The following is a 20,814-nucleotide window of genomic DNA, read 5'->3' as shown; positions in this document are numbered from 1 at the left end:
AGCTTGAGTTTTGCTTGGATGCACATCCATAATCTCAGGTGGACCTGGGTGCCACCACTCATCTCTGGCTAATGAGGGAATGGCCAGGTGACCAACCACACTAGGCAAAAAGCCTTCTTGCACTAAGAAGCCAGAGCGGGTCAGGTGGAACTCCCTGGTACCCATCAAAGCTTCTGAGTCTGAGCAATGGTCACTGCTTACTGATCGGAGCAATGAGAAAGCTTCTTGTTGTATACAGATTACCTTCCTGATCTGAGCCCAGGGGAGACTTCTTCTTCGGAGGGGGATCAACATGGTCTAAACAGACCATTTACACCTGTAATGTTGCATAAAGGGGCCTCTTTACAGCTGCCATTTATGCAAAATCAGCCGTCATGGAAAAGGCCAAGCTGCCATTTTGTGCAGCATGGTGGCTCGGCAGAGCAGCGGGGAAAGATGCCTTTGTCCAACTCGGTGTGCACCGCGTCAGGCAAGCACAGTAGTCCACAGACTCCAGTCCGGGGGTCTGAACTGGTGGTAATCTGCTGTGTTCGAGCCCCCGAACGGACTCCATTTGTGCCATCCCTAATTCTGTATAAAGCAGATTCATATGAAGTGCCCCCCCCCTCAAGTACTGGAAAGACCTCCGAAGAGGGACATGGGTATAAATGGTATCACTTCCCCATTACCAGTTGCCCTGCAAGGAAGTCAAACCTTGCACTTTGAACAGTTCTAGGAATGTGATCTGGTTTCTGATGAGTGGGGGTGGAAAGAGAAGAGGCTGTAGGTCTTTCTGAAGCTGTGTCCAACTGTTATGAATACATGTGCAGGGGGGGGTTATAGCAAGGACTGTAGAATATCAGCTGTTTGGGTACACTTTTCTGGCAACCCATCCCCTGCACCAGATGAAAATGTCACTTCCTCCACTCCCAGGGAACTTCTTTTCTCCCTTTCTTTCTTTCCTTCTTTCTTTTTCTTTCTTGGCAGGAAAATGTCTCTAATAATTGATGCTTTCAACATCTGGTGCACAGATTAACATGTGCGGCTAACGGTCCAAAAATGGAAAGGCGATTCATTTTCATTGTGCCTAATAAAAAAACCAAGCGAGGTTGGGAATGCAGGGTGTCAGAAGCACTTAAAAAAATAGTTTTTCTCTGCTCATGTTAACCGGCCAGGAAGCCATTGGGTGTATTATGGATTATTACTTAGCCAAAGGACTTGCCTTTCAACATCTCAGGGAAGATAATTAAATGCGTAGATAATAAGCCCAATTTTCAAACCTAGGAACTCGTAGGGATGCCAGGGTCTTGCTTCCCTGTTGATATCTGTGTTCTGAACTCATCGCCCAATTCCTTTTTATTCCTGAATAGAAACCCAGTGGTCCTGTGACACATGCATTCCCTTCTGACAATCTTTGTTGGCAGGACATTCTTCTCCCCTTACAGTGGATTCTGGGAAACTAAAAGCTCATCCGACTAGATGGCTGCCTCTGGCATAAGTATATATTTTGCATTATATCAAGATGTGGTAATAGACCTACCTCGAAGCCAGGGGTGGAAGACCTGTGGCCCCCCACCAGATGTTGATGAACTGCTATTCCTATCTTTCCTGACAACTGGCCAGGATGTTTCAGGCTGATAGGAATTGGAACACAGGAACCTTGGAGATCCGCAGGTTCCCCAGCTGTGGTCTAAGCTAAGGCTAGGGGTAGCTACAGCTTGGGTTCAGGCTGGCTCTGCTCTTGTGTTCCCTCTACAGACACCAACACTTCATGGCACAGGTGGAATGTGAATGTCACGTTCCTTCGTCCTCCCCCTTCACAATCAATGCCCTCCAAGATACCAGGCTCCAGGCTCACTACTTTATTAGTTATCGACCAGCATGCTGGAGCTCCCAGGTTCAGTCCCTGGTTTTTCCTGGAAAAGAGCCCTATCAGAAACATTTCACTGCTTATGGGACTGTAGCTTTGGGGGAAGGCTGTCACTCAGTTGGTAGAACCCCTGCTTTGCATGCAGAAAGTGACAGGTTCGAACCTTGGCATCTCCAGGTACAGCTGGAAAAATCTCTACGTGAAATCTTCAAGAGCTGCTGCCAGTCAGTGTCGACAGTACCAGGCTAGATGGACCAAGGGTCTGTTTCAGAATAAGGCAGCTTCCTGTGTTCCTAAAAAGGGCTTCCCCACTCTTAGTAGGATGATAGAATCCACACTTTGTAGTAACGTAGATGTAGATTTGTGTTTCTATTTTCAAATCATCCCCGTGCATAGGGTGCAGGATGTAACTGGCCCCACCCCTCGATCCACCATTTTGCATCTGGATCCACCCTTCAGCCAATATTTTACACCTGGCTATGATTGGTGGACCTCAGGGTGATAATAATAGAAAACACAACGAATTAAAAACATAGTCTTGAAGTCTGCCCACACCTGCTCTACATTATGCCTATTTACCAACACAAGTGAGTCATATTCACTCCTGTGTTTCTAGGTGAACACCCATAATGTACTGTTCTGATCAAGACACATTAATCTGGAGTCCAAACTTTATAAAGTTTTAAGACACAACGTCCCTGTGCAGAGCAACAGCAACAGAACAGAAGTGGCTGAAAGAACATTATCTTATTTAACCATGAAAATCAAACCCTTGGCAACCCAAATTGTTTCTAGGTAACCGGGAACTTTGCCAACGCAAAGAATTAAAAAAAAAAATATGCTGGAAGGTCCTTTTTTCAGTGGAAGATTGGGTTCAGAAGACAACTCCAGCTAATCCATTGGAAAAACCCATCAATGAAATAAAAAGAATATTTTGCATTCCAGTACCATCCAGAGTGAGGAGACCAACTTATGCACTCTCAAAGGGTGTCAGAGCCTATCAGGAGTGAAGGCTGGTGGCTCTGATTTTGGTGGGGCCATAAATCCATTCTGGGTTTCATTTAGAACTAGCCAGAACTCTAAAGGAGCTATCAGAAGTGCTGAATCCTATCCTCAAAATGGGTTCAGCACCTTGGATAGCTCCTTTAGAGTTCTGGCTAGTTCTGACGGAAACCTAGAATGGATTCACTGCCCCACTGAAATCAGAGCTGCCAACTTCCACTGCCTATGGAGAAGGGCTGTCGCTCTGTGGCTTTGCTTGCAGAAAGTCCCAGATTCAATCTTTGGAATTTCCACATAGGTCTGGGGAAGACACCTGCCTAGCAACCCTGGAGAGCCAGTTCCAGTCAGCGCAAACAGGGGTTGGGCAACATATGACTCTCCAGAAGTATATAGCTACAACTCCCATCATGCCTCACCATTGCTGGCTGGGTCTGATGGGCAATCTAGCTGAAACATCTGGATAGGGATGGCATGGGTGCACGACTGGGTCTGGGAGCCCGTTAGACTCCCGCCCCTGCTCCCCCCCCCAAATCCAGCTCAGCAAGCTGCCCCCCTGCTTGCCAAGCTGCATGACCAGCCGGGACTTACTGGACCCATCCGCTCACGCCTGTCAGCCGCCCATCCTCCTTTCAAGCCGCCATCTTTTGCTCAAGATGGGGCTCTACATTCTCATATATTTACTGTTGCACACAATGGCAGTTGTGAAGGGCCATTTCCACAACATTAGAGGCCTCTGTTGCATGCCATAGTATATATACAAAAATGCAGAGCCCCACCTTGCACAAAAGATGGCAGCTTGCATGGAGAAGCAGGCAGCTGCAGCACACTCCCAGACAGCTCTCCGAGCCCCCCGCTGGCCCATGGTTCACACAGGCCAGTGGCGGAGGCTCAAGCACCTGCCAAGCATGGACCCCGGTGAGTCCATCCATCCCTACACCTGGAGGACCAATTCCTGGAGGAGAAGGCTACTAGTCTTGAGGGCCATGTGCTACCTCCAGTACCAGAGGCAGTGAGCCTATGTGCACCAGTCGCTGGGGAACATGGCTGGGAGGGCGCTGTTGCACTCACATCCTGCTCGAGGGTTCCTGGTCGACAGCTGGTTGGCCACTGTGTGAACAGAGTGCTGGACTAGATGGACCCTGGGTCTGATCCAGCAGGGCTCTTCTGATGTTCTTATGATATGGGAACGTCAGTGTCAAGCCACAAAGGAATCCCATCTGTGGCTGGCCAGGGAGAGAAGATTGTCGTTATTCTTTCTCAGCAAAAACAGAGGAATTCACCTTAAGGTAGGAAATCACATGAGCCAGTTCCTTGGCTTCCAGGGTCTATGAAAAATTACACAGCCACCCAGGGCTTATCGTGCAAGGACAGAAGATGTGATGTTCTCCCAATTGCTTTTACCTAACCTTTCCTTTTGTCTCTTTGCTGAAGATAAGCCTGAGTCCGAAGCACACAATTTGATTTACAGCTACAAAAGACGGTCCTCACCATCTGATACAAGGGGCCAATTCTTAATTCAGTTAAGATGGGCTGCTGAGGAAACCACCAGAGGTAAGAAGAATCTTGGGTGGATTTTTCCAGTGTGTGCTGTTTGGCTTCATCATTTCCTACTGTCCACTTTATCCCCCCAACCCCTCCATCTTATCCAAGATTATCCAATTGCTTATCCAAGGCAACCACTTGGGTCTCCCATCTGGATTGGGACCAAAGTATGGGAGGGGCATTAGCTCAGTGTGACAGAGCACATGCTTTGCATGCAGAAGGTCCCACATTTGATCCCTGGCTTCTCCAGGTAAAGTAAGGTAAGGTAAGGTAAGGTTCCTGCCCTTGAGAACTTCTGCCAGTCAGTGTTGACAATACTGGGCTAGATGGACCAAAAGTCTGACTCAGTACAAGGCAGCTTCCTAAGTTCCTATGACAGGGTGATTTACCTTACACACACATGCCATTTTCCTCTGGCACACCCCCCCCCCCAATATGCTATTTGCCTTGCCATAAAACTGTACAGGCATCACCCCGCAAAAAAATATATATATGTTGTTGTTTTATCTCCAGTAAACCACCTTCAACCCACCCCCTATAGTAAAAGACCTGGATTTGAGAGAGAACCTCAGAACCAAGAGCCAAATCTTGGGGTCCCAATCCAGTCCTCCATGGTTCCCCAGATGGCAATGCCCCTTTCCAGGATCAGCATCAAGGGGAGGCATGGTTGGGCACCTGCCAAGGGCTCACCCCCCATCAGGGGCCCACTAGTAAGAGCCCCCTGGACTTGCACCTCCTCTTCACCATGGCAACCTGCTTTTTCAACTGCCTCTCATTCTGGCCTAGACAACAGTGGTGGTGGTGGTGGTGGTGGTGGTGGTGGTGGTGAGAAGGAGCAATAGATGCCCCTGCCTACTAGCTCACTGGCTCTCTGACTTTCAAGCAAGCAAGTGGGAGCAATGATGAGAAAGAGGGGGAGGGGGAGCAAGAGCGGCTGGACGCAATGGTGGTGAGAAGGTGGGCTCACTGAGAGAGGGGTCCCAGAGGGGGTGCCTTGCCCAAGGGCCCAGAAAAACCATGGAGCTGGCACTGAACCCTTCCCTACATGAGAACATAAGAAGAGCCCTGCTGGATCAGGCCAAGGGTCCGTCTCGTCCAGCATTCTGTCACACAGTGGCCAACCACTGTCGACCAGGAAACGGTCAGAATGATTCTGAGGGTGTGGAGATAGTTAGCAGCTCAGACTCAGAATGGGAACAGCCAGAACTGGGGGAGGTCTCCTCCTGTCAGGGTGGAAACTGAGCCCATAGAGCCCCAGAGCAGTTCTGATTCTGAGGAGGAACAGCAATCTGTGGGAGAGGAGCCAGCTCATCCCTCACAGGCACAGCAGCTGGCAGAGATTCCTCCTGCCTGCATCCCTGAGACAGATAGTGATCCTAGCAGTGAGAAAGTGTGGGAACAAGGCTTGCTAGATGCTCGATGAAGATGCAGGGAGCGACGAGCAATGGAGGGCGCGGAAAGGAGGCGTAGCGCCCGTTTGGCATGCAAGCAATGGCCACCTCCCATGGACCCAAGGGAAAGAGGGAGGATCTCTCCCTAGCCCATAAGTTCTAGGTCTTCAAGTGACTCTCTTTCAAATGGGGATCAACTGCCTACTCGGCGCAAAGGCCACTCTGCTGTTCCTTGTTTTAGTCACTGGTGATTAGCATCTGAAAGAGTCATTAAGTTATAAAAGGATTAAAGCTTTGAAAAGAATCCTTTTGTCTGTGTCTTGAGTTGGCTATTGGAGTCTACTGAAAGAGGCCGCCAGGGTGCTCCTGACACCTCCTTAGTGAGCTCAGATATGGATAGGCCTTCTCAGGAACTTGGCTCACAGATGGCTCGACCTGAAGTCCCCCCCCTTTCCTCCCCCGTGAGAACCCAGGTCACGGAGGAGGAGAGTGCGGAGTGTGACCTGAGGGATGCTAGAGTCCGGCACAGAGCGAAGCGGGAAAAGTTAGAGGCGGAGCTCAGACGTTCCACCCGGTTGGCTATGCGTGATAGCCTATGTAGGGGGGCACAACTGGAAGGGAGGGGCATCCCCCCCAAGTTATTCTGGCCAGCAAGTTCTTGTTCGAACTGCCGGCAACGTCTCTGGTTCCCACTTGGCTCCTCTATTGATATTCGCAATTGTGTGGAGTAGCTGTTTTCCTTTGTAGCCTGAGAGTCTCCGAGGATTTGCATTTGTAAGGAACCTGGTAGCTAACTCATAAAGCAGTGAGCCTGAAGCCTGGTGCCTTGGAGTGTGTGACTGCCAACAGAGAGGACCAAAGAACTTGACAGAAACCACAAGCAGGACACGAGTGCAACAGCACCCTCCCGCCCATGTTTCCCAGCAACTGGGGTACCTAGGCTCACTGCCTCTGGTACTGGAGGTAGCACACAGCCATCAAGACTAGTAGCCATTGATAGCCTTTTCCTCCAAGAATTTGTCCAACCCCCTTTTAAAGCCATCCAGATTGGTGGCCATAATGACATCCTGTGGTAGCTATTTCCATAGTTTAACTATGCGCTGTGTGAAGAACAGTCCCACAATGATGCTTTGCTGGTCTCCCATTATTTATGCTGCTTTTTCCTCCATTCTAAAAGGCTGAAATGCCTCTCCCAAGGCTCAGTGACTGGCAGTAAAAGCTTCACGCTAAAATATACTGGTCTTTTTTTTATTTCTTTCACCTTTTTGGCCCCATCCCTTTTTCCTTCGGCCCTGCCTTATTGCCTTCAACCCCACTCACCTCTGGAACATGGCCCCTGAGATCATCTCTGAAATTCAAGGTGGCCTTTGGCCTGAAAGAGGCTGGCTATGCCTGCCCTGTGCTAGGGAGTACGTCACATACTGGTTAATCCATCGTTGCTGGTGCAAAGTCTAAGCTCCAAGCCTGTTGTGTTGAACAAACACTCCAGGTTGGCAGACATGAGGAAAGCTATGCAAACACAAGCTGTTGCTCTTTGCCACAGCTGTCTCGCACAACTTCTCATTGCCGAAGGCTACCAACTGAAGAAGGCTTGCTGGGAGAGGGAACTGTGCCAGATTTATGTTACAGAAATGTTTCAAGTAACATGAGAGTGATCTGTATTTAGCACTGGGATATTATTCTACATCAAGGGTGGGAAATTCCTGGAGGAGAAGGCTATCCATGGCTACTGGTCATGGTCACAATATGTTATCTCCACTATCAGAGGCAGTCTGCCTATGTACACCAGTCGCTGAGGGACATGAGCAGGAGGGTGCTGTTGCACTCATGTCCATCTTCTGGGCTTCCCATGAGCATCTCGTTGACCGCAGTGCATACAGCACCCTGGACTAGATAGGTCTGATTCAGCATGGTCTCTTATGTTCCATCTTATGTTCTCATGTGCTTCAAGATGCTTGATGCTTCCCAAGGTTCAAAGCATCTTTAAGATGGTGTCTTTGCAAAGGTGGGTGTCTCAATTAGCCACATTTGTTCACCTGAGGTTCTGAAGCTCGGACCTAGTCCAGCATACTGTCCCCAACAGTGTCCAGTCAGATATTTCTGAAAAGCCCACAAGCCGGGTAAGAAGCCAATGGCCTTTCCCCATAGCTTTTTCCCCCAGCATATAGTATTCAGAGGTACACTACCCAGAACATGGAGCTCGCATGCTTGGAGGCTATCTATTGGGCACTGCAATGACTCTTTAATAAGGGATTGTCTAATTCGGCTAATTGCTGGTAGTACAATGCAGCTACTGCTTCTTTTAAACATGTTTTGGAAATGTACATTAGTTGCTTCTTTGGGGGAGGAGGTTATTGCACAGATACATTTTGTACTGGAACTGTCTTTAATATTTGCTGATGTACATGGCCTTTTAAATTACTTACCTACTTCATGGAAATTAACAAATGGTCAGCGTAAATGGATTCTCTGAGCCCTTTTGACAGCTGAAAGACCGATATTACATCGCTGGAAGGATACACCCCCACCTCGTATAATGCAATGGACTGAGGACCTTACAGCACATTCACTCTTTGAGTGGGTGGCAGACAGGCACCACCTTCAAACAGATTCTTAGTTGTATATCTGGTCTGCTTTGGTTGAAGCCTATGTATAATTGCTATTAAACTGAATGTTCACATATATGCATTTCATATGTATTCATTGCTATGTATATATACAAACTCATGTATGTATATTAAACAAAAATTCTGGAAAAAGAACACTAAAAAAAACCTGTTCAGAGATCAGAAGGGCATAACTGAGAGGGAGGCCTGGGAACTTTTGATTCCTCTCTTCTTTTTATGAACTGAGCACCGGCTGTATAAAAAGGAAAATAAAACTAAACGCCACTGCAGTCCCAGCAAACCTGCTGAATTTAGTTCTTTATTAAATTGAATGCCATGAGCCTGTGATTTAAAGCTAACAAGTACAAGGGCTGGGGGCGGGTGGAGTGAAACACACACCCTGCACACTCACGACAATGGCTCAGTTGTTTGGTTTAGAAATGAAGTTTCCAACACAAGCCAGCTAATTAATTTCAGTGAAAATGCCATAACTAATTGTGGCGTATCACCGCAGCATGGGTGCATAGAGGTCCCATTAACACAATGGAAGGCAGCAACTCCTGAAGAGCTATTGCTGTGTACTGGGCCCATAATCCCCAAACAGAGAAAAAGATTTACACAATAGACTCTAATGGTTTCCAAGGAGCTGTTACTGTACGTCGGGTAAATAAAATCTTATTGAAATGTGTTTTGCACATTTAAATCTTCCTGCAGCAGATGTAAATGAGCAGACATCTCCCGTTTCCCTGAACACACACAAAAATTAGATTCATACAGCTGAGCCAACTGTACCGGCTGCTTTTCGGGAACATTTTCAGCAGTGTTGGAAAAAAACAAAGACCCACCTTGGCAACCATGTTTCGGCATTGCCTCCAGAAGCATTGGATATTCAGTTGCTTCTCTTGCTCTTCTGCTCAAATTGACTTGGATCCCACCCACCCCGGTGATGTCAGTGAACTCAGATTGCCTGTCTACCATTGTGATGTCATCCCATTCAACTATGTGCTCGCTGATTGGCTGGGATCATCCAGGATGGAGATAGAAACAAAAATAACAAAGCGGGAAGGGATGACACCAAGCAGGGTTAAACCACACACACACACACAAAGATGGCTATTGTTACAGCCATTTATGGTCCTCTGTCAGGAATGCTGTTGCTGAATCCTGTAGTGCAGAGCCTGCATTGAGCAGGGGGTTGGGCAGATGAACTCCAAGTTTCTTTCCAACTCTGTGATTCTATGATTCACAATAAAAGAACTTCATATGAAATATTTCTCCCCACCACACACCCCTTTAGGCTGAAAATCAAATGGAAGAATGTTTTGTGCAATCCTCATAATGGAAGTACTTTTTAAAAGAGAGAGAGAGTGTCTTACCATTGCAAGCGGAACGATTCCTGCAAAGGTTGCTTGGCTAACAAAGATCTCAGAGACCACCAGCTCACTCACGGACTCATCTCGAGGGTATTCAACCTGCCAGATGATTTGCTGGGCCCCCACCAGCCCACTGCTATTGTCAATTTCAAAGTCCATCTGTAAGATCTCATAAGAGGAGACGTTCACCCTGAAAGACAAAAAGTAGCATTCCTAGGTATTTTGAACAGGGGCTTTTCAAGATATTATATAAATGTACCATTTGCATTTCATATTTGGACATGTCATGGAAAACAGAAGGCAAATATGACTGAAATGGTGAGAAAGTGGGCTGTGCAAATGGAATTCATGGGGGGAAATGAGATACACATAACTGTTCCAATGATGGAGAACATGATGGGGTGGAAGATGAGTGAAGTCTGCCGTGTGGTCACTTGAATCCAGTCATGAGCAAACACAGGCCATTTAGAGTTGTGCCTCCTGAGAATGAAGATTTCTCCTAAAATTTCAGAATTTACCGAGTTGTCAATAGTTATTTCATTACTAAGTTGACTGATGGCTAGGTTGTATAATTATATAAGAGCACACACAAAAAAAGACAAAAAACAATAATTATATAACTGGTCACGATTATCAACTTCTGCAAACCAAATGCCATCTATTCTAGTTCAAAATATTGTTTAGAAATGTTATGACTTCTTCCTTTTCCTTTTTCCTGTAGTCCATTTATGCATCCACCCAGGAATCTGGCAGAACCACCCCTGCCTGCACCCCAGAGCCCTGCTCACTGAGCACCTGCCCCCGCTCACCCCTCAGAATGTGAACTTTTTGTATTTTTTGTAAAAATTTGCATTTTTGTGCATACGTGAATATGCGCATTCACAAAATGCGCATTTTCCCACAGATGCAAATATGCATATTTTTGCAATCGCCATTTTATTTTTCAAAAAATGACAACCACAGAGCTCGACGAGGCCACCAGGGTGAGTGCAGGCTGCTCAGCAAGTGCGGGAGGGGCTCGAGCATGGTCCAGAGACTGGTGAGCGGGGCAGCGGCTGGGCGGGTGCCTGCAGAACCCGGATGGGGTGGGTTTGCACATCCCTAGCCCAAACATTTCTGCCCAGCTATGCCTACCCTTGATGCTGGTCCTGCTCCAAATAAATAAAGTGTATGCACGCATGTGCACAAACACACACAAAGGAAGAGTGTGTTGAAACAGCAGTCAACCCATCAACTCTTTTACTATGGGAGACCCGATGAAGTACAAAGTGACAGAGATTTGGAGGAAAGCTTTCCACCATTTTTGTACTCTCTTTGGGGTCAGTTATTATGAGTCTGGTTGAGTAAGGGGGGTGAAGGTAATATGTTTCTGATTACTCCAGCTTTTGGACGAGCCTTCCCCCTGCCCACCCTTTCCTCTGCAGCCAATTTGCATACACCAAGCGGTGCTGGCATTTCAAAAAAGAAAAACAAGAAAGCCAAGGCACTCTCTTCATCCTAATCTCCTTTTTTTAGCAGCGCTGCAAAAACAGCTGTACTCACCTGTCAGAGCAGTTCTGTTCTAATTAGGTTTCATGTCAGGAATAGATCCTCTCTCTCTCTCTCTCTTTTTCTTTCTCTCCTCCACCCCCCCCTCCATTTTTCCACCAGAGAAATGGCTCTCAAAGCGAGCCCACCTGCTATTGAAAAGCTTGCTGCATTGGCAGTTCCGTAGACTGCACTGCTTCCTCCACCAACGCAGTTCCTGACTTGATCCCTCCATCTTGCAGGCAGATAATGTAGCCCAATTGCTCCCATATCTGGGACACAGAATCCCCCATGCAGAAGATGGCAATCAATGTATGCCCTTTGTTCCACATCTCTTCCCGGGTCACAGGTATTAATGAACTGGGGCTCAAACTTTCCCAACGTGAATTTCTTTGTCTCTTTCAGTCTGCAGCTCCATGGCTGTCTTTGTTCTCGACCCCTGCCCTTTGACCCAGGCCTTATCTATCATCTAAGGACTGATAGGTACTTCCTTCTCTGGTTTGGGAGGTGATTAACCATTGGTTCAAGTCACATCCATCACTGGCTCCTTCGGGAACTCAGCAAAACCCCTAAATTCAAAAGAGACCCGGAGAGAAAAAAGAAATCTGGGGGGAACAAAGCCTCATCTTCTGCCATGATTTTGCTCTTCGGGACAGGCAAGTGACAGCACTATCAACAAGCCAGTCAAACCAACAGAGCTTCCATTACAGCCAATGTATTGCAGAAAACAGGTGTGAGGACCCAGCCTGGAGGGTGTGGAGTAGGGGTGCAGAACCTTAGGCCAGTGGGCCAATTCAGGCCCATGTGGTGTCTCAGTCAGGCCCTCTGGGCTCCCTAAATGGCCCCTGGCTCCACCTCCTTTCCCTCAATTGCCAATTATTGGGTGGCTCCCCGGCCTGTGGGGTGATTTGTGGCCAGATGTTTTGGCCTACAGGTTGCCCACCATGTTCTAAATTAATAAGCAGGCAGTCAAGAGGACTTAGAGACTCCAGCCAGGCAGGCTGACTATTGGCTCCCCTCAACAGGAAGGACTGGAAAGACGTCCTCTTCAGGCCATGACTTTGCTTGGGCAATGGTGGCCCTAGTTGGCTCCATCCCCCTGCTTTGATTCCTGGCTCCCACTCGATGGTGGCCTGCAGCTTAGAGCTAACAAGAACTGATATGAATATCCACCATGTTATTTATTTTTTTAATTGCCCAGTCATGGATCTTCTCCTCCCCACCTTGTGCAAGCTTAGCAAAACTCAAGTTGCAATTTGAAAAAGAAAAGAACTTTGATTTTTAAAATAAAAAGAACTCCACGCACACGCACGATTATTTCCTGCAAGCAGAAGGAAAAGACCTTATAATTTTAGGCAGCTGGCATGCTTGCTAATAAGTCCATTTCTATGGAAATGAGTTCGTAACTATTAATTTTGCCTGCTCCTGATCTATTCTTGATGTGCTTTTCAAATTTAGAAAAGCGATTCATGATTCTCTCAATTTGGTAATTACTGACTCCCTTTGATGAATCCAGCCCAGTGTTTCAGACATGAGACATTCATTAGACATATTTCTTTCTGGTGAAAGGGGGGTGGGATAATAAAAAAGCATCACTTAGCTTTATTGCTTCCCTGTAGCCTTAAGTGAGTAGGCCCAAAGAACAAAGTCCAGCCATATAATCCTATTTTCTGTTGTAACCTCACTTCCCCCCCCCCAAAAAAAAAACCCAATACATTTTGTTGGGAAAATCCATCCTCTGCCCCACCCCCAGCTTGTGTAAGAATTGCAGCTAACCTCAGAGGGAATTCTGGGGAGGGGAGCAGATGATGTCAGAAAAACTGCTAATAAAAAACTGTTGACGCTGGTGTCCCTGCAAGCCCTGGTTCCATGACACTACTGGTGATGACATGGTGACACTTTGATGGAGGCTTCTTGGGGGAGAGGAGGTGGAGGAGAAAGACTAGGAGGAAGAGGGGAGGGAGAGGGAGAGAAAGAGAGAGACAAGGAGAAGGAGAAAGAAGGGGGAGCGAGAGATGGAGAAGAAAAAGGAGAGGGAGAGAAAGAGAGAAAGAAAGAGAAGGAGAAGGAGAAGGAGAAGGAGAAGGAGAAGGAGAAGGAGAAGGAGAAGGAGAAGGAGAAGGAAGGGGAGAGAGAGAGAGAGAAGGAAGGGGAGAGGGAGAGAAAGAGAGAGAGAGAGAGAGAAGGAGGAGGAGGAGGAGGAGGAGAAGGAGGGGGAGGGGAGGGGGAGGGGAGGGGAGGGGAGGGGGAGAGAGAGATGGTGAAGGAAGGGGAGAGGGAGAGAAAGAGTGAAAGAGTGAAAAAGAAAGGAAGAAAGGAAGAAAGGAAGGAAGAAAGAAAGAAAGAAAGAAAGAAAGAAAGAGAGAGAAAGGGAAGGGGAGAGGGAGAGGGAGAGGGGGAGGGGAGCGGGAGGGAGAGAGAGAGAGAGAGGAAGGAAGGAAGGAAGGAAGGAAGGAAGGAAGGAAGGAAGCGAAGGTGGCTGACATTCTGCAGATACTGAAAGCAAAGCCAGCTCTTTTCATGGTTTTATGAAAAGAGAGGGAAAGAAAGAGAAACAACAGCAGAGAATGTGAAAATACTTTACTGGCTCATGCTTTTACTTCCTTCATCACAACTCCTCTAAAAATGGCCACAGATGGAGATTCCAGGACTGAAACCCCTATGTTCTTTACACCGCAGCATAATCCACCACCACCAACAGGCGCAGTGACAAAGCAATCCCCAGCCATATAGCAGCGACACACTCTAAAATTGGTATTTTTTGTTCCAAACATCCCCCAGACCAGGCATTATTCACCTTATTTTTGCTTAGCCAATGCTTTTTTTCCCCCTGCTCCCGAAAACAATAAATCCGGATAATGAGAAAACATCTTAAGCGCCTGGGCTGGTTTGCGCTGCCAATTCGCTACAGTTTCTCCTGCTAACAACTTGCAATAACTTCCAGTTTATTTGATTTTATCAGCATCATCGTGACAACTCAGGAGACAACCAAGACAATTGCCTCAATTATTTTTATTTGCTTCCTTCAGCATGGGGAAGTCTGTTCTCGTTACCGAAGAGGCCTCAGATGCCGTTTGAGCAAGAGTTTCTCTAAGCGGGATACACGGAGACCAATTTCATTCCGGTGTAGCTGTTCTGTTGTCAGGGCTGGGCTGTGGACAGAAGTCTGAGGCAAGCCAAGAGCCAGGGAGACAGAAGCTGCAGGACAAGTCTGTAGTCAATACTTATAAGCAAGTTGGAACTGAATAACAAACCAGAAGGACGAATTCAAGAGCAAGTTACAAGTCAGATACAACGAATAACCAAGGATACATGAACACACCAGCGCTCAAGGAGACCATGTTGCTCGAACTAGGCTCAAGTAGGGATGTCAGAGAATTTCGCCACGAATCTCGGGGAGGCCGAATGCCAGTGCATTTGGCCCCCCGAAATCGGTGGCAAAATGGTCTGCCACCCCCCCCCGGGACGGAACTTACCTTGTGTGAATGTCCCTGGCGGCGGCGGCTCCAGCGGCGGGGTGGCAGCGGGGCGGCGGCGGCCGGTCTTCCAACCGGCTGCCACCACCACCATTTCCAAGTTAAAAAAAAAAAAGTGATAGGCTACGTAAACATTTACGTAGCCTATCACGGCTAGATTTTAAAAAAATACCGTGATAGGCTACGTAAATGTTCACGTAGCCTATCACAGCTGAGTTTAAAAAAAAAACGCGCATATGCAAATGCGTTCCTTATTTTGGCACGTGTAGTCTACGTAAACATTTACGTAGACTACGGTGAAAATAAGGGGAACGCAAATAGCACAGACGCTACGCTATTTGCGTTCCCCTTATTTTCGCCGTAGTCTACGTAAATGTTTACATAGACTACACGTGCCAAAATAAGCAATGCAAAAGGCGGCACCCATGGGCGCCGCCATTTGCATACGTGCGGTTTTTTGTTTTTGTTTTTAACTCAGCCATGATAGGCTATGTAAACATTTATGTAGCCTATCACGGCTGACTGCAGGGACGCAAACGGTGGTGGCTACGGCCGCCGCCATTTGCAGTCCCGGCAAGACAAGATTTGCGGCGGGAGGGACGGGGCGCCTCCCCCCCCCGGCCAGAATTTGGGGGGGGGAGGGACGGGGCACGTCCCCCCGGCCAGAATTTCAGGGGGAGGGACAGAGCGCCTCCCCCCCACCGCGAATCAACTTTCGTCAAAGGTAAGGGACTTTCGTACATCCCTAGGCTCAAATAGAGTAGGAAGCCCTCTTAAAATCATAGAATCATAGAATAGTAGGGTTGGAAGGGGCCTACAAGACCACCAAGTCCAACCCTCTGCTCAATCCAGGAATCCAAGTCAAAGCATTCCTGACAAGTGGCTGTCCAGCTTCACCTTGAATGCCTCCCAGTGTGGGAGAGCCCACCACCTCCCTAGGTAATTCAAGAGCAAGTTACAAGTCAGAAACAAAGAATAACCAAAGATACAAGAACACACCAGAGCTCAAGAAGACCATGTTGTTCGAACTAGGCTCAAGGAGAGTAGGAAGCCCTCTTAAAATCATAGAATAGTAGGGCTGGAAGGGACCTACAAGACCACCAAGTCCAACCCTCTGCTCAATCCAGGAATCCAAGTCAAAGCATTCCTGACAAGTGGCTGTCCAGCCTCGTCTTGAATGCCTCCAGTGTGGGAGAGCCCACCACCTCCCTAGGGAATGGGTTCTATTGTCTTATGCTTATTCCTGTCCAGAAGGATCCAATGGCCAGCCTGAGTGGGTGGAGTGAGACTTCACAGAGAAGCTTCCACCTGCAGTTCAGTGGCTCACCACACAGGGCAACATTCCCCAAATCCCAGCAGCTCCTGACTAGGGATGTATGAGAAATTATTTCCATTTTTGAGCAGAATTTACTCAGTTTGCACCTTCCGGGCTGAACACAAACTTGGACGCAATCTGCGGTTGAAGTCTGTACCTTTCCAAGCTTGCAATGTGGTCCATGGACCAGAATGAATGGGTTCAACAGCATGCATACATTTGAAAAATATGCATGAAAAAAAATGGGCAGTTTTGAAAAATGCAGACAAATGGGCTTCAATCAATGGGAGAAGAATGCACTCATTTCAAAGATGCGCACAACTGAGGCACGCATTTGGAAAAATGTGCATGGAAATATGCATGGATTTCCATGAGAAAAGAAAAAAGCAAAGCTCACAATCTTATATGGACTCAAATTGGAATGGGCTTTGAGATGGAATTCAGAGAACTTTGTCAATGCTTGAGTTTTGTTGATTCACACATTCCCGCTCCTGACATAGGGCTAGACTGAACTTACACTCAGTTTGACATATCCCTTGAAAGAGGCACATTTGCTGCAGCTGATTACAGGGGGAAACAGCCACCTTGCTAAATATTCACATTGTTTCGATACTGGTGGGTGCCCTTTACTCCTCTGGCTTCTGCTTCTTAGGGATGTCAGAGAATTCTACGACAGATCTTCTTAGGGATGTCAGAGAATTCTACGATGGTACCCCCCCCACCCCATGAAAGGTGTACAGAACGGAGCACTTACCTGCTCCCATCCACGCTGCTTTGCAAATGGCAGCCATCCTGGCCGCCATTCGCTTCCTCCTCTTCCTAGCCATGATAGGCTACGTAAATACTTACGTAGCCTATCACAGCTAACGCAGGGACACCATTTGCATCCCTGCGGAGGCCGTGATAGGCTATGTAAGTATTTACGTAGCCCATCACGGCAGGGGGGGAAAACCTCAGCGTATGCAAATGGTGGCGGCTACCGCCATTTGCGTACGCTGGGGTTTTTTCCCCCCTGCTGTGATAGGCTACGTAAGCATTTACGTAGCCTATCACAGCCTCCGCAGGGATGCAAATGGCTATGTAAGTATTTACGTAGCCTATCATGGCAGGGGGGGGGAAACCCAGCGTACAGCAGGGGGGGGACCCAAACTCCGCAGGGACGCAAATGGCTACGTAAGTATTTACGTAGCCTATCACGGCGGGGGGGGGGGAAACTCAGTGTACGCAAATGGCGGTGGCTACCGCCATATGCATACACTGGGGTTTTTCCCCCTGCCATGATAGGCTATGTAAATATTTACGTAGCCTATCATGGCTCAATACAGGGATGCAAATGGCAGCGGCTATGACAGCTGCCATTTGCATCCCTGCAGGGCTGCCCAGTGGCCAGGTGTCCGGCTGTGGGCAGCCAGAGCTGGCCAGTGGCTCTGCGGCTTGGCCATGGAACAGAGCCAGCTGGGTAGGATTCCGGGGGGAGGGACGGAGTGCCTCCCCCCCCCACCGCGGATGCCCCTGTGCGGAGCCAGGTAAGGGATTCATACATCCCTACTGCTTCTTTGTGGTGCCATTTCTCTCCATCTTTTCTCTCAAGTGTTCAGCTTGAATCACCTGTGTGGTTGTTTAATCCCACTGGCTGTGGTGAGAATCATGGAATTCTGAGCAACCATGATGCCATTCCATCAAACTGAGTGTTGTGATGACATCAACAAAAATCACATGGGATACCACAGCCAATAGGATTGCATGGCAATTAAAATGGTCAAGGGGCTCCTCTCTCCCCTGTGAGAGGAGGTGACAACAGCTGGGATTGTTTAGCTTGGGAAAAAAGGAGGATAAGGGGATACATGACAGAGGCCTACAAAATTATGCAAGGAGTGGAGAATGTGGGTAGGGAGACATTTGTCTCCCTCTCTCAAAATACGAGAACCCGGGGTCATCCTATGAAGCTGATTGGTGGGAGATTCAGGAGAGATAAAAGGAAGGACGTCTTTACACACCACAAACTTAAACTATGGAACTTGCTACCACAGGGTGCAGTGATGGCCACCAATTTGGATGGCTTTAAAAGGGGGTTGGACAAATCCCTGGAGGAAAAGGCTATCAATGGCTTCTAGTCCTGATGGCTATGTGCTACCTCCAGTACCAGAGGCAGTGAGCCTCTGTATACCAGTTGCTGGGGAACATGGGTGGGAGGGTGCTGTTGTGCTCATGCCTTGCTTGTGGGTTGCTGGTTGACAGCTGGTTGGCCACTGTGTGAACAGAATGCTGGATTAGATGGGCCCTTGGTCTGATCCAGCAGGGCTGTTCTGATGTTCTTATGGCAGTATGAGAAAAGGAGGCCAAAGACTGCAATAATTAAGGATGAGAGGGAAAGGTCAGCAAGAAGGACAGCACCATGGTGATGCCACTAATGTTCATGACAGCTGAAAATCACTCCAAAAAACAAACATAAAATGAAGGAAGTGGATTCCACTCAGCTCTAGCAAATGTAGATAAATCTGTTTTTATTTTAGCACAGTGTTCTCACAGTGGGATTTCTCAGAATATGGTTGTCCCCCATTCTACTTTTACACATAAATTCTGCTCTTAAAAACATTTCAGTGAAAACCAGTTTTTTTCTTTCTCCTCACTGCAATATAGAACTTTTCAGTTAAAAAAAGTCAGTTTTTGTTAAATGAGGATGGCAGTAAAGCTCTGAATAGGTGCCTGCCTGGAAAATCTAATAAATGAATCCAATTAGATAGAAAGTACAGGGTCAGGGGTAGCCAACACAGAGAGAAGAATCAAATCAATGACTTCCTTTGCACAAAATGGAAGGCATGTGACTGTGTTTTTAAGTTTGACATTTGGGCAGAATTTTGAATGGTTAATATAGGATTGTGTATGTATGTTTTTAACAGTTCTTGCAATTCATACTCTTAACAATATCTTGTTAAGTGATACAGTATGATTGGTGAAGTGTAGGAACTCAAAGAGTAAGTAGAGAGGTCTTCCCTTCAAAATCATCGGCTGCAGCATCAAACCTGGATGCAATCTGTGATCAAAGCCCATACATATCCAAACTTGCAACATGATTTGCGGACCCTCCAAAAAATGCCTTTGACAACAGGCATTCATTTGAAAGATGTGCATGAAAATGCATACTTTGGGGAAATGCACACTAATACACTGTAATCAATGGGAGAAGGATGCCTACATTTCAAAGATGTGCACAGTTGATGCATGTATCTTGGGAAAATACACATGGATTTTCATCCAAAAATAACTCATCCAAAACATGCAATCTGATATGGACTTGAGTCAGAAAGACCTTCAAGATGGAATTTGGAGAATGTCAGCAAGCCTGAGTTTTTATTTTATTTATTTATTTATTAAATTTATTAATTGCCCATCTGGCTGGTCACCCATCCACTCTAGGTTTTGCTGATTTGCACATCCCTAGGTCAGACCATTTGGTCATCTGGTCCGGTTATGTCTACTCTGTGTAGCAGTGGCTCTCCAGGGTCTCGGGCAAAATTCTTTCCCTTTGTCAGCTACTGGTCTTTTCATCACTAGGGTTGCCAGGGACTGAACCTGTGACCTTCTGCATGCAAAGCAGCTACTCTACCGCTGAGGCACATGGCTGAGGCTGAGATGTAGAGACACTGATGTGTGGCCACCTAGTGACACCATGGCAGAGGTGAGACTGGAACCAAGGATGTTCCTGGTTCACATTCAGCTTCTTTGTCGCTCTGCAACACCAGTTGTGATCCATCAGTGAACTAGGTGGCCTTAGGCTAGCCTCAGTTCTTCACCCTTGGGCCTCTGTTTGCCATTGGGTGAAGCGGGCTGCAATCCACAAAATCTTGTGCCATAATAAGTGAGTTAGTCTTTAAGGTGCTACAAGATGCATTTCTGAATGGATCACATTACGGAATAAAGCCAAAGTAAAACCAACACCATTGCAAAGACCTAAAAGGTTGTACCTACTGAAGAACTGAAATGCCTGGAAGGAGGACAGGCATACCTGCGGTGCTGAAAAGACCACAACATAGGCAACAGGTGAGCCTGTCAGAGTGGGCAGGGATGCCACAGCCGGGATGCCACCACTGAAAGGCCCTCCCTTCAGCAGCCACCCACCTCTCTCACTAAGCAGGACCAGCTCTCCTGCTTGTCAAGGCCACCAGTTCTAGGGGTGTATGGATTCCCCACCATCTGTTCTGGTGGGGAATCCGTGGAGGGAAGGTGATCTGTTCCTCCCCCCCCCCCGAATCCTCCAGAGCGGCTCCGCTCCGCTCGGATACCGGGGGGGAGGAACTGGCTTGGGGGCTGCTTACCTTCCCTCCTGCCAGCCAGAGCCGTTTGCCTCCTCCCTGTCCCTGCCAATTGCCATGTCTTTAAAAAAAAAAAAAAAGCGATCGGGAGGATGTGCCCATAGACTTAGGCACAAATAGAGTCATGAATCTTGCATCTAAGTCTATATGTCCATAGGCTTATATGCAAGATTCACAGCTCTATTTTGCATATAAGTCTATGGGCACAACATATGGCTGTGAGAGCTGGACTATAAGGAAGGCTGAGCGCCGAAGAATTGATGCTTTCGAACTGTGGTGCTGGAGAAGACTCTTACGAGTCCCCTGGACTGCAAGGAGGTCCAATCAGTCAATCCTAAAGGAAATCAACCCTGAGTGCTCTTTGGAAGGACAGATACTGAAGCTGAAGCTCAAGTATTTTGGCCACCTAATGTGAAGAGA

The 20,814-nt window shown here is 47.5% G+C and overlaps 1 protein-coding gene across 2 annotated transcripts in view; it reads right to left on the bottom strand.

Annotated features, from left to right (window-relative positions):
* TMEM132B (transmembrane protein 132B) overlaps positions 1 to 20,814 on the bottom strand; it is a 301,587-nt gene that overhangs the window by 115,445 nt on the left and 165,328 nt on the right. The window contains exon 5 of one of the 2 annotated variants that reach the window (XM_084820222.1): positions 9,767 to 9,922. In XM_084820222.1, coding sequence (XP_084676348.1) covers positions 9,767 to 9,922 — 156 coding nt within the window. Of the gene's footprint in view, positions 1 to 9,766; positions 9,954 to 20,814 lie in introns of both variants that reach the window. The other variant, XM_084820221.1, reaches the window with a different exon arrangement.

This window comes from Heloderma suspectum, chromosome 13 (assembly GCF_057233095.1).
Source record: "Heloderma suspectum isolate Gila_16-S chromosome 13, 16-S_ref, whole genome shotgun sequence".
NCBI lineage: Eukaryota > Metazoa > Chordata > Lepidosauria > Squamata > Helodermatidae > Heloderma > Heloderma suspectum.
The sequence above is the reverse complement of the archived record's forward strand: the minus strand, read 5'-3'. Positions and strand labels throughout refer to the sequence as shown.